The sequence below is a fragment of the Chelonia mydas genome, chromosome 13 (genome assembly GCF_015237465.2).
Source record: "Chelonia mydas isolate rCheMyd1 chromosome 13, rCheMyd1.pri.v2, whole genome shotgun sequence".
NCBI classification, from domain to species: domain Eukaryota; kingdom Metazoa; phylum Chordata; order Testudines; family Cheloniidae; genus Chelonia; species Chelonia mydas.
The window spans coordinates 1,975,841-1,989,409 of NC_051253.2; the positions used below are offsets into that span (position 1 = coordinate 1,975,841).

Genomic DNA, 13,569 nt, shown 5'->3' on the forward strand with positions numbered 1-13,569 from the left:
CAGTATAATTACCAGATAATAAGCCTGGTATCCTTAGGAATCCAGTGCCATGGCAGAAGGGTCATCAGTCACTTAACTCTTGCTGAGGATAGCCTCTCCCGCCAACATAGCTACTGCGGCTCACTGGGGGCGGTTTAATCATGTTGACTGGAGAGCTCTCTCCCATCAGCATAGAATGGCTACGTGAGAGATCTTACAGCGGCGCAGCTGCATCGGTAAGTTCTCTAGTGTAGACACAGCCTAAATACCACTGTTGTGATTGGATTGGACAAGGCTGATACTGTAGGCATCCTAGCGATCCCCATCCTGAAAAGGGATTACCAAGGCAGAGAAGTGAGTGTTGGCTCGTGGTCTGATCAGGGAATGAAGAGGCATGACTGCTGGGGTCCACTCTTGGCTTTGTCATTGATGTGCTATCCAACTTTGGGCAAGTGACTTCACCTCTTTTGCCTCAGTCCCCTCCAACTGGAAGATGATTGTGATGAGTTACACACACTCCACATGGGAACAGAGTTACAGTTAGTCAGTGTTTGTAACTGTGATCGCACCTATCTCAAGGTTTTTCCTTTTGTAGTCTACAGGATTCTCTCCCTTAAAATGGATTGATAGCAGCAAATTAAACCCAAGAGAAACTCTTCACTTATTTGCAGTAAAACCCCCTTTTCTGATAGCTGGTCCATGGGGAGTATAAAAATAATTCTGCTCATGTCACCCCCTCTTTAGATTTCAGTCCGAATTTTTTTAAGATCGGAAAAGGACGCTACATGGCACAGGAACCTGGAAATATTGAAGTAACTTGCAAACATTTAATGGAAAAAAGAGGGATTTTCCCCAGTCAGTTTTTGAACTAAACTGGTTTGGCTTAGCTCTCTCTGAGATCTTGAAACGTAACTAACCTGTTTTTCCCCAGTATACACATATTTCTGCACACGCCGATAGAGGAGCTGGCACACTCAGCATCAGTAGCCAGCGGGGAGGAGCGGCAAGGGGCTCTACAGTTAATATACTGAGCAAGTCCATGCGATTCAGCACCTGTAGATCACGTGCCCTCTGATCTTTGATGCCTGCCAGGTGGCAGCAATATCCCATCGTATTCTTTTGTTTACCAGATTTATTCCAGAGCTGTTTTTATCAACTAACACACATTTTTACCTCATGATTTAGTGAGGACACCACTTGGGTTATACCTATATGCCCTGAGACACCTGCTCCCTGAGTCATAACAATCCCTTTAAAGCTTTGTCTAGTCAATATCGGCAGAATATTACACTTCTTTGTAGAAGGAGCTAATCAAGTAAGGGACAGCATTGTCTAATGGCTAAAAGGTGGGGCCATTCTCAACTCTGCCTTTGGCCCACTGCAGCACTGGGCAAGTCACTTACCCTCTACCTACCTAGAAAATGGAAACCCTTGCCTGTCTTACAGAGATGTTGTAACAGTCTACACAGCTCTTAGAAGAGCTGCTGCAGGGAAGGTATTAGTATTAAATACTTTAGACATATGATGACAGTTGAGACTTTTTCCTCGTGATTACGCATCACATTAACTGTTGGGAGAAGAGGGGCGCCTCGCTACATACCCAGGACAACCCTGCCAATGACATGTAATGCATCTAGAAGCTGCCAACCCTAACTTCTTTATGAAGCCCGCTGCATTCTGGTATTGAGAGCTCTGTGAAAGATTCCATCCTGGTTTTCTGCAGCTCTTCAACAAGGTGCATTTAACAGGTGGAATTACTCCAACTGGCAACATTTCAAGGCTCCATGTCTCATTCACGAAGAAAAACATGCAGTGCATTAAACTCCAAGCTAGCACATAAAATAAATGTTTCCTTTATTTGCAAGATCCAGCATTTTCTCAAATACATTACCTGTTCAAAAATTGTTTCTAACATTTATAAAACCAGATGGCTAGAATGTCTATGACTCTTACAAGCTATAAATGATGCCCATATATTGTATGGACTCTAGCATCTGTTAAGAAAACAGAGTTAGGTTTTTCACATATCCTACACATTTTTCCCCTGTTACATGTCAATCTATTTCAAAGGACCAGATCAGCTTCTTTCAGTGAAGTTCAGTCTTTTGTGCCTGAAGACAGTTTACTTTGCTGATGGGTTTTCAGATTTAGCTTGTGAGAAATGGCAGGTGATAACCTTTTCCCTGACCTTGATTTTCTCCTAAAGTTTGCTTGAAATTGTTGCATCTCTACCAACATCTCAGGAACTGGAGGAGGAGTGACATTCTGCAGGTCAGCATACTGGATACAGTGATAGACCCTGGCCTGGACAAGACAAAAGAAGTCTTGTTTGGAAATTTTTAGAGGCTTTTTTTTGCACTTTTAGGCCTTGTTTTGTAGCAGTCGTAGAAGGAAAACAAGCAGCAGTAGCATAAAAAAATGACTGTACTGCCCCCCCCCAACCCCGGCCCCCATCAGCCTCCTGTTCAAGATCCAAAATTTGCCTGCCTTCCTTTAGAACCTCTGCTCCATCCTAAGTCCTATCTGCCTCTACCCAACTTCTGTTCTTTTCACATTCCTATCATCTGCCTCCTTTCTGCTCCCGTCCATCTTACCATTTGTGCAAGATCCCTCTCCTCTGCAGTGCCTGTATCTGAAACCACCTTTCCATTGTCAAGGACTAAAGACATCTCCCTCGGATATTCAGGCCCTGGGGGTGTAGCTTCCAGTGGAAAGACATTAACTTACCTGCTCTTTGTTGGTAACACAGGCCTTTACATCTGGGAGGAATTCAGATAAATGACGCCTCACTTTTTGCTTGTAGGAGGAGCCCAGGATCTCACTCTTCTGTCATAATCACAGTAAAAAGAAGGCAGTTTACTACATTTGTTTCCCTCTGCAAGATTCTCCCTCCAGCCCTCTGTACATTGTCCCTTTTAAACAGCATGTCAGACAACAATACTGGTTTCCTCACCAGCTTCCCCTTGTTTTCCCACTGGTGCCACTCGGCCTCAATTTGTTCATCCATATAACGGGTCAGTCGCTTCTCTTTCTGGATCATTTTTTTAAAGTTCAGATTAAAATCTAAGATTAGGTCTGATTTTCCTCGCAATAAATTCGTCAGCATGGAATGCTGCCTCCTCTCCTGGCTAAGCGCATGCATAATGCTTCGAGTATCTCTGGGCACAAAGGCATAAGGAGAGGATTAAACTTCCACAGCAAACTAATAGCCTTTCCCCTCTTCCCTAATGCAGCAGAATGGAGCCCACCCTACTCATTGAACTAGGAAATATTTAAAGCAGATGCTGCATTTGGACTACGCAAAATAATTAGGATAAAATAAGAGAGGACTTGAACTGGAGCTTCTCTGGGTTCAGGAAAAGTCAGCATCGTTTCTCATTCGCCCCTCCCCGCCCTCTTATCTAACATTTTCTCAGGTCTCTGCAATTCCTAGTTCGTGGTGGGACTCAGCACTTCTGCTTCTAACACTGGCTGCTCTCCCGAGGCCCAGCTCTGCCCTCACTACTCTCAGTGGTTTCAACCAGAGCTGATGGGTCTATGTGAGGACAGGACTAGACCTATGGCATTTAGTGTCCAGGGAGACAAAGAACAAATCTTCTCAGAGCAGCCCTAGAAACACAGACATATCGAATGCTTTCAATAAGGCTCCATACATTTTTCTTGTAATTGGAACCCTTTGGGAATGGAAAAATTGATTGAATTTATCTCAAGTCTAAATATTACAGACCCCAAAAAGTCCAAGGCTATATGTCTACACTACAGACCTTACAGCAGCACAGCTGTACCTGTTGTAAGGTCTCCCATGTATGCTGATGGGCAAGAGCTCACCTGTCAGCATAATTAAACCACCCCCAACAAGCAGCGGTAGATATATTGGCAGGAGACGCTCCACACTGACACTTTTGTCAGTGAAACTTGTGTCAGTCAGGGGTGTGGTTTTACTGACAAAAATGCTAGTGTAAATATAGTCCAAGAGAGACAGCCCTAAAAATCCAACTTGGAACCATGGAGAAAGAGATTGAACACCTGCTGAACAGAGATTTATAACAGATCATGGCAGCTACTGGGTTTACCCCCCACCCTGCTGACAAAAAATGAATGAGTTAATCAGTTCCTTTAACCATCCCTGTCCATTATTTCGAGTTCAGATACAGACTGCACCAGCATACTGAAACCAGACGTGACAAAGACAGAGGCTATCGTATTTACCCTCCACACAAGAAAGGCATTTGCTTAAATGTGACTCTTCAAAGATGCATTCCAGTTCACTTACTCCCAGTGCGGGAACTTGCCCTCATTGAGCACTTTCAGGGTTTGAGTGGAACCAACCCTTCGGATTTCCGATGGCACCTCGGCTGGCCTCAGATACTGCAGCCCAACGTTCCACAATGACTGCCCAAAGGTCCCTGCCATTTAAACCAGCAGAAAAGAAAGGTCAGAATGAGGGCTGAATGGATAACCCAGACACAGCAATTAACAACTGCCTACAAGCAAACCTCTCACTCTTGTTTGCCTTTGGAATGACCGGCAATTCCCCTATCTCTGGAGAAACAAAGGTTTTTGCAAGTGAAGCCGATGATAAACACAGGACTTTATGGTCATCACTATGCTACAGATCCCTAGAGCTGGGTGGAAATGTATTGACAAAACGTTTTTTCTTCAGAATATGCCAATTCATCAGAACTGAAGCTTTCCATGGAAACTTATTGGCTGTGACTAAAATTTCATCAGGAAGATTTCTCCGATCCAGGATGGAATTTCTGGTCAACATTTCCTTCATTTCCCTCAACAAATTAGATTGTTTTTTAAAAATTGACAAATTGGATTGAAATCTTCTTTTTCTCTTTTAAAGTAAAATTTATAGAAAAGGGGGAAATCCTAGAAATGGGAGTTGTATGGCATCATTTTTCTTAACTGCAATACTGTATGCAACTGGTGTCATTTCCACAACATGGAGGCTCCCAGTCGAGCCTTTACTAAAGACCAACTTTATCTTCCTAAGGGCTGTCACATATTTATCTTTAATGTTTTAGCAAGAAATAGCACTATGCCTGGGATGGCTTCAGGCAGCAGCTGGACATTGCTAGCTCACCTACAGAGGTTCGTTCCCTCTAAGGCACCTGGCATTGGCCGCTGTCAGAAGACATGACACTGGGCTAGATGGATCTTTGGTCTGACCCAGTTTGGCCGTTCTTATGTGCAATGTTCTCCCTGAAGATTTTCAGCTGGGTCCTGAGCCATGAGGCAACTTCCTTGTAGTTTTAGCTTCACAGTCTTTGGTGAGAGTTGGCTGACACTTTCTGTTCTGCAGCATCTTTCCTCACCTTATAACCAAAACGGCATTGATGGACTCAGAATATTGCTAAGGATGTAGCTTTTTGGTGGGGTCAGCTGTGGTCCAATTTAGACTGAGCTGAGAGCCAGCCATCCTACCCAAATAAAAATCCTTTAGAGTTAACAAATTGCACTTAAGTTAGGAAGCCAGTTTTATCTAACAAGACAGCAAAAGTGACACACCTATTTGTCTCTTATGTCTCATAACCAAGGTGGATGTCTAGAAAACACCAGCTGGTATGAATGGCTTTAGCATTCCAAACCATTGTACCTATGTGCCTGCCTGAGAGCATCCAGAGTTTGACGTTGCAGTCATAGCTGGACGTGACAATTAGTCTGAGCTTTTCCACATACACAATGTGGGAGACGTTCTTCAGATGACCCCTCCAAGAGTTTAGAAGATCTGGGGGGATAAGGGTGGTACTCCAGCCATCCAGGACCTGCAGAACAGATGACATGAGAAATTAATTTGCAAAGATGCTCACTTAGGAGGTCAACAGCTTTGTTTAAACATGACACAAACCTTTATAACCGATAAATAATCTCCACACCTTATCCCAGCTATTTTTATGGCAGTTATCACCATGGTAGTTAAATACCATGAGAATGTAATCTACCAAGAAACAAACTTTCATCCTTTCAGGTTTGTGGACAGCAATGATAATGGTATAAAGTTAGTACATAAGAACATAAGAATGGCCATACTGGGTCAGACCAAAGGTCCATCCAGCCCAGTATCCTGTCTACCGACAGTGGCCAATGCCACATGCCCCAGAGGGAGTGAACCTAACAGGTAATGATCTCTCTCCTGTCATCCATCTCCACCCGCTGACAAACAGATGCTGGGGACTCCATTCCTTACCCATACTGGCTAATAGCCATTAATGGACTTAACCTCCATGAATTTATCCAGTTCTCTTTTAAACCCTGTTATAGTCCTAGCCTTCACAACCTCCTCAGGCAAGGAGTTCCACAGGTTGACTGTGCGCTGAGTGAAGAAGAACTTCCTTTTATTTGTTTTAAACCTGGTGCCCATTAATTTCATTTGGTGGCCCCTAGTTCTTATATTATGCGAACAAGTAAATAACTTTTTCTTTTTCACTTTCTCCACACCACTCATGATTTTATAGACCTCGATCATATCCCCACTTAATCTCCTCTTTTCCAAGCTGAAAAGTCCTAGCCTCTTTAATCTCTCCTCATATGAGACCCGTTCCAAACCCCTAATCATTTTAGTTGCCCTTTTCTGAACCTTTGCTAATGCCAGTATATTTTTTTTGAGATGCGGGGACCACATCTGTACGCAGTATTCAAGATGTGGGGGTACCATGGATTTATATAAGGGCAATAAGATATTCTCAGTCTTATTCTCTATCCCTTTTTTAATGATTGCTAACATCCCGTTTGCTTTTTTGACTGCCGCTGCACACTGCATGGACATCTTCAGAGAACTATCCACGATTACTCCAAGATCTTTCTCCTGATTAGTTGTAGCTAAATTAGCCCCCATCATATTGTATGTATGGTTGGGGTTATTTTTTCCTATGTGCATTACTTTACATTTATCCACATTAAATTTCGTTTGCTATTTTGTTGCCCAATCACTTAGTTTTCTGAGATCTTTTTGAAGTTCTTCACAGTCTGCTTTGGTCTTAACTATCTTGAGCAGTTTAGTATCATCTGCAAACTGCCACCTCCCTGTTTACCTCTTTCTATAGGGTTCTATAGTTCTAACACCTTTTTGACCATAATCTGTAACTATCTTGATAGCGTTATGCATCAGCTGGCCAAGTCTTCCTTTTGTATCCCAGTTCCACTGGGAATCTCCTAATGGGTTGTATCCAGTACATTACTAGGGAGTCTACAAAGTCAGGATCCTCTTGGCCCATATTTCTCAATTCAAAGAAGGCAAGTATATTTGTTTTTCCTCTCTTGCTATGAAATCACATCTCACTGAGCCAGGAAGGACTGAAGAACCTCCTCCCTATCTCATTGAGGTGGTGTCAATTTAGTGCAGGTCACCTCCAAGGGTGAGGAGAAAGGTATGTTTTCCTAATGTCACTCCAAAGAGAGAAATAATCCTGATGTTTATTTTGAAAATAATGTCATGCATCAGCACATCTATTGATACCTTCCCCAAAGCAATGAGACCAATCCACATAGCTTAGTTAATCTACCAAATATTTCAAGAGGTGGTCACTGTGACACTGGCAGACCAAGTGCCAGCTCACACCAAGGCCTCTAGGCCTCACAGTACAATGACAAATGCACAGCTGGAAGCCAGTCTGACTCACCTCTGTGTTAGTATTGTTAAAATAGGTATCAGATTTATAAAAATGTGTTTAGAATTTATGAAATGCTTGTGAGTTGCTGCCTGCATTAATCTCACTTATAATGTCTGTATCCCGGGTTATAAGGTAGCATTTAAGTGTTTACTCTGAAAGTGTAAACCTCACAGTCAGAAGAGAAGCATTACCAAGTGTGAAATACTAGTTTTCCACAAGGGGTGTCATCTCCTGCCCAGCAAAAGAAGAACCACAGACATCAGACAAGCCATTGTGGAAAATCAGGGGACAGAAGACTTTGCTAATTGCTCCCCTCACACTCACAAAGAGGAGACGTGCACAAGCACTCGTCCCATCAGCTTGAACTCTGGGAGGAAGGCAATTAAAATCCACCATGAAGAAATTGCTATCTCTATGCTGCTTGAAATGAGGGGCAAAGATTTCTAAGCATAAGCAAGGGATCCCCAGCTGTTTGCCCTGGGTTAACCCTAGAGGGCTTATAGAGCTTGCATATTACAACAGCTTCTATTACCTTTTGGAACTTAAGACTAACTCATTCGTATGTGTTTATCTGCTTTAACTTTGTAAAGAACTCATTTCTTTTTCTTAGTTAATAAATCTTTAGTTAATTTATTATAGGATTGGCTACAAGCATTGTCTTTGGTGTAGGATCTAAGGTGTAGCTGATCTGGGGTAAGTGATTGGTCCTTTGGGACTGGGAAGTTGTAATTTTTGGTGTAAGGGAGCATATATCACACAAAGGCAAGTTTACTGGGTGGCAAGATAGACAGGAGTACCCAAGGGGACTGTCTGTGACTCTATGTTAAGCCTGTTATAAGTGCTTGAGGAGTTCACACTTGATCCTTCGTTGGTGAAATCTAAGTATAGAACTCTCAACCAGTTTGGGATTTGTGCCCTGCTGCTACGCAGTCTGACCTGAGGCTGGTATTCATGCTTGAGTGCCACTCCAGACAGCTTGACAGTCATACTTCCAATAAGCTTCTAAAAATGCGTGGGCAATATTTGTGGATATAGGATGGGGATTTTCGAAAGCACCTATATGATTTAGGAGCACAAGTCCCATTTATCATGCAGGGATATCTTAGAGGCCCGCAGAAAATTCAGTTCACTACAAAAAACTCTTGAAATGCCAACCCCACCCTGAATGTGATGAGGAGAGTTTAAGGAAATAAGGCTATGCTACTGCTAATTAATATAATGTATAAACTCTTTACAGCACAGATTCTGAAATGCACTACCTCATTAGTTTCCACAGATGGATTTTTTCCGGCAGGAACTCTGCAATATTTTGGGATTAGGTCACGAAACATGTTCTCATTTCTATGAGATGTTTCTGTCTTTCCTGCCCTGGAAACTTTCTTTACCTCTTTTGATTTGCAATAATTCTCGATATCCCAGATCTAAGGAGAGACTTTGTTAGTAACTTTTTAATTTTCATTTACAGAAACACCATGTTGCACATTCCCCTGAAACTGGCTAGGAAGTGACCAGTCACAATGCTCCCATTCACCATAATATGAGTGGTGCATATAACTCACCCCCCAGTTTTCATTCTTGTGACATCTCTAGGGACAAAAGATAGTCCCATTTGCTCTACAGCTTTGTTCATTCATTCCCTGGGTTTTAAATTAAGGTCTCAAGTTTTCACACAGCTCATTACTTTCCCAGCCTTTCAAATGGAACAATCTGTTTGGTCTGTTTTGAACAGCAGACAAGTTACAAATCCTATGATTTTATTCCTTATCTTCAGAGTCAGACTCTCAAAGAGGCTGTTTCTCAGACATCATAAAACAATCACCTTAATATAGCCTAGGGAATCTCCAGTCAACAAGATGAAGTCCTCTGGATCCGTGGACATGGTACCGACTACTGCATTTACATCATCACCATGTACTGCCCGAAATTTGCCCAACATCCCCCCTTCACTACTGACTGACCAGGCATAGATGTAGCCACCTGCAGAGCTGGTTAGCAGAATGGCTGTGTCAGGGGACTGCTCACGTGTCTCCAGGAAAAGTATCTGCAAAAGAGAAAGCCATAGCAACACGTTCCCTGTCCACTCTCACATCCACTCTGATTGCTGGGTAGGTCAAAGAGAAATGTAGATGTCTAACCTTTTCCACAGCAGCTGGGAGGCCCTGCAACTCTTCCTGCCAATTTGGATAGTTTTGCTTTTGGTTGCTGGTTTCAGCAGTATCTTGGTCCTTGGGAGAATCACTGTCTCTGTCAGTATTTTCCCCTCCTGGAGGCTTTCCCTACAGAATCAAAAACACCACCACATACCCATAGCCAGGCCTTTCACTGGAGGCTGATTAGGTTCTGCTCTTCTTGACAGCAGTCTCTGCAGGGTGGTAAGACATGACAGTGATTTTTTGAGGGGCCAATATTTCTTTCAACCTTAACTACAAGAAGTTCTCTGTTATAAGGCCAAGTCATGAGACCCCCTTACAGAGGTGAGTAAGGGCCAAAAGCAGCAGAGAGCTGTGTAAGAACCACGCAGTGGCAGCAGGGGGTGGGTGGGGAGTGAAAAGAAGCAAGAGTACCAGGAAACCACCTTGAATTTTTACCATTTGCTGTTTATGGCACGGTTCACTGTGTAAAAGACAACAATGCTTACGCTGTGACATGTCTTCACCCCAGCTTGGAACAAGCCAGAGCTTGTTGTGGGTTTAGCCTAAATCACAAGAGCCTTCACAGAACCATACCTGCTGTGCTTTAGCTTGATCCAGTTGCTTTTCTCTGGACTGTCTTACAACAGATGGAGCAGGAGCCAAATTTCTGCCTTGGCCAAAAAAGGAAACCGAAGGCTTCCCAGTCGCTGAAAGCCTAGCTGAGGCGCTAGTCCTCGAGCCTGCCCAACTCTTTTTCCCAGACTCAGCATAACCGCTCAGCTTTATGGATACCGATGGTTTCTTTGGGATGTTTCCTCTGCTGGGATCTTCCTTACTCTCAGTAAACACCTAAGCGATGGGAACAAAAATTGCATTCAGGGTGAAACTGTCCCTAGATACTTTTCCCATCTTCCTTCTGCAAACTGCTACATCCCATCCCATCTGCTGGGCTGCGGGACTGAAGCGGCAATGGGTTCTTCACTTGCAAAGCAGACCCAGCCATTCTGGCCAGCAACATCACTTTTCTGCTGCAGTAGCTTAAGGAGAAGTAGAATCCCTGTTTCTATTGAGAAGTAGCTGCCAGTGGGACTAAATTAGGGTCTGATCTTTCTCCCATTCATAACTTCTGTGACTTCAGTGAGAGAAGGATGAGCCTTTAACATGTGGAACAAATACCAATGCAATATGTTTTCAATACAAGATCTGAGGGTTCATAGTGGTCAAAGCTTCCCACAATCCAGCCTTGCAAAGCATTGGAACAAAAGGAGGAGGGAGAAAAATTGTTGTTCTTAACCTCTGAGGATAGGACAAGAAGCAACGGGCTTAAATTGCAGCAAGGATGGTTTAGGTTGGACATTAGGAAAAACTTCCTGCCTGTCAGGGTGGTTAAGCACTGGAATAAATTGCCTAGGGAGGTTGTGGAATCTCCATCACTGGAGATTTTTAAGAGCAGGTTAGACAAGCACCTGTCGGGAATGGTCTAGATAATACAGTCCTGCCATGAGTGCAGAGGACTGGACTCGATGACCTCTCCAGGTCCCTTCCAGTCCTATGAAAACATGATGCATCTTACAAAGCACACCACAAATCCATGCTGTCCCACAGCGTGCAGATGCTAACTCTGTTCTGTAAGAGCTAAAACAGAATTCTGGGTACTGACATGCAAAAGAAACATCAAGTGACTCTTCATACTCCACAATTTCAATTTGCTCCAGTGATAGGACAGCTGCTGTTTCAACTGAGATGTGCGTGCTCTGATGTGGACAAGAACAGACTTGTTCTGTGCCTCAACCAACTAGAAACCAAGATACTTATTAAAAACACAATTGACTGTACTTTAAATATCTTGTTTCCGATTGGCTGGAGTATTATTAATATTCATAATTTTATTTGGATAACTTCTCTATCACTCCCAACTTAGTGTGTAGAGGACACCTGTCCAATAGCACAAAACAACTGTAAAATTCATCAGATTTCCAGGTCCCCATTCAGGAAATGGAAGAGCAGGGACATTATAAATCAGGATTGCAGAACGTTCGTAGCACTAAAGGCACACAGCCTGGCTCCAGCTATTATCAGTACCTAATTTTGATGAGCAACAAATTAAACTTTTTTTTAAATAAAATAATATATTTTCTAACTGTAAATCATAACAGCACAAGAACGGCCATACTGGGTCAGACCAATGGTCCTTCTAGCCCACTATCCTGTCTTCCAACAGTGGGCAATGCCAGGTGCTTCAGAGGGAATGAACAGAACAGGGCAATTTATCTAGTGATCCATCCCCTGTCCTCCAGGCCCAGCTTCTGGTAGTCAGAGGATTAAAGACACCCAGATCATGGGGTTGTGTCCCTGACCATCTTGGCAAATCCTCCATGAACTTATCCATGAATAGACTGGCTGAGACCTTGGGATTTTTTTGCCTTCCTCTGCAACTTGGGCCATGGGTCACTTGCAGATTTAAACTAGTGTAAATGGTGGGTCCTCTGTAACTTGAAGTCTTTAAATCATGATTTGAGGACTTCAGTACCTCAGCCAGAAGCTACGGCTCTATTTCAGGAGTGGGTGGGTGAGGCCTGCAATGCACAGGTCAGACTAGATGATCATGATGGTTCCTTCTGGCTTTAAAGTCTATAATGCTTTTTGAACCCAGTTATACTTTTGGCCTTCACAACATCCTGTTAACGACTTCCACAGGCCGACTGCGTTATATGAAGAAGCACTTCCTTTTGTTTGTTTTAAACCTGCTGCCTATTAATTTCATTGGGTGACCCCTAGTTCTTCTGTTATGTAAAGGAATAAATAACACTTCCTTATTGACTCTCTCCACACCATTCATGACTTTATAGACCTCTCTCATATCCCTGCTTAGTTGCATCTTTTCCAAACTGAACAGTTCCAGTCTTTTTAATCTCTCCTCACTTGGAAGCATTTTTGTTACCCTCCTTTGTACTTCTTCTAATATATCTTTTTTGAGATGAGGCAACTAGAACCGCATGGACTATTTAAGGTGTGGATGTACCATGGATTTATAATAGTGGCATTATGATACTTTCTGTCTTACTATCTATCCCTTTCCTAATGGTTCCGAACATTGTTCACTTCTTGGACTGCAGCTGCACATTGAGCAGATCATTTCAGAGAACTATCCACGATGACACCAAGGTCTTGAGTGGTAACAACTAATTTAGATCCCACCATTTTGTATGTAGCGACAGAGGAATCCTATTAGCTGACCCTGTTATAATGTAGTGCACACATCCCCTCAATTTAACAGTAATCGGAAGGCATCTTTAACATACTGCAGCATTGAATTGTGTAGGAAACAGAGCTGGGCAGCTGTTCTTGAACTTACCCTGTTTGGCGTAAGGGTCAAAGGACTCTGGGATGCGTTAAACCTGCAGATTGCCTGCCCCGAGTCTGTACTCCAGATCACTACATCTCCATCGCAGGAGGCAGTAGCCAAGAGTTGACTGTTGTATTTGGCTATAGATAAGATGTCCTCTGAGTGGTAGGATTTCCAGTGTTTGTATTCAATTACCTCATTTTCTTTGACATCTCTGGAAAGCAAGATCAAAGCAAGTCATCCAGGAAGAACAGTGTATTTAATAAAAAGAAAAGGAGTACTAGTGGCACCTTAGAGACTAACCAATTTATTTAAGCTTTCGTACATCCGATGAAGTGAGCTGTAGCTCACGAAAGCTTAAATAAATTGGTTAGTCTCTAAGGTGCCACAAGTCCTCCTTTTCTTTTTGCGAATACAGACTAACATGGCAACTACTCTGAAACCAGTGTATTTAATGAAGTTAGAAGGAAGTGGACTGTAAAGTACAACAAAT

At 42.9% G+C, this 13,569-nt stretch overlaps 1 protein-coding gene across 1 annotated transcript in view; it reads right to left on the reverse strand.

The window, feature by feature from the left end:
• Window positions 1-1,809: 1,809 nt before the first annotated feature.
• EFCAB8 (EF-hand calcium binding domain 8) overlaps window positions 1,810-13,569 on the reverse strand; it is a 39,871-nt gene continuing 28,111 nt past the window's right edge. Inside the window, exons 18-27 of the mRNA XM_027824980.3 lie at window positions 13,086-13,290; window positions 10,325-10,579; window positions 9,734-9,874; window positions 9,418-9,639; window positions 8,858-9,019; window positions 5,585-5,753; window positions 4,253-4,385; window positions 2,933-3,137; window positions 2,707-2,805; window positions 1,810-2,283 (exon numbers count right to left, since the gene is read on the reverse strand). Coding sequence (XP_027680781.2) covers window positions 2,077-2,283; window positions 2,707-2,805; window positions 2,933-3,137; window positions 4,253-4,385; window positions 5,585-5,753; window positions 8,858-9,019; window positions 9,418-9,639; window positions 9,734-9,874; window positions 10,325-10,579; window positions 13,086-13,290 — 1,798 coding nt within the window. The 3' untranslated portion in view covers window positions 1,810-2,076. The remainder of the gene's footprint in view (window positions 2,284-2,706; window positions 2,806-2,932; window positions 3,138-4,252; window positions 4,386-5,584; window positions 5,754-8,857; window positions 9,020-9,417; window positions 9,640-9,733; window positions 9,875-10,324; window positions 10,580-13,085; window positions 13,291-13,569) is intronic.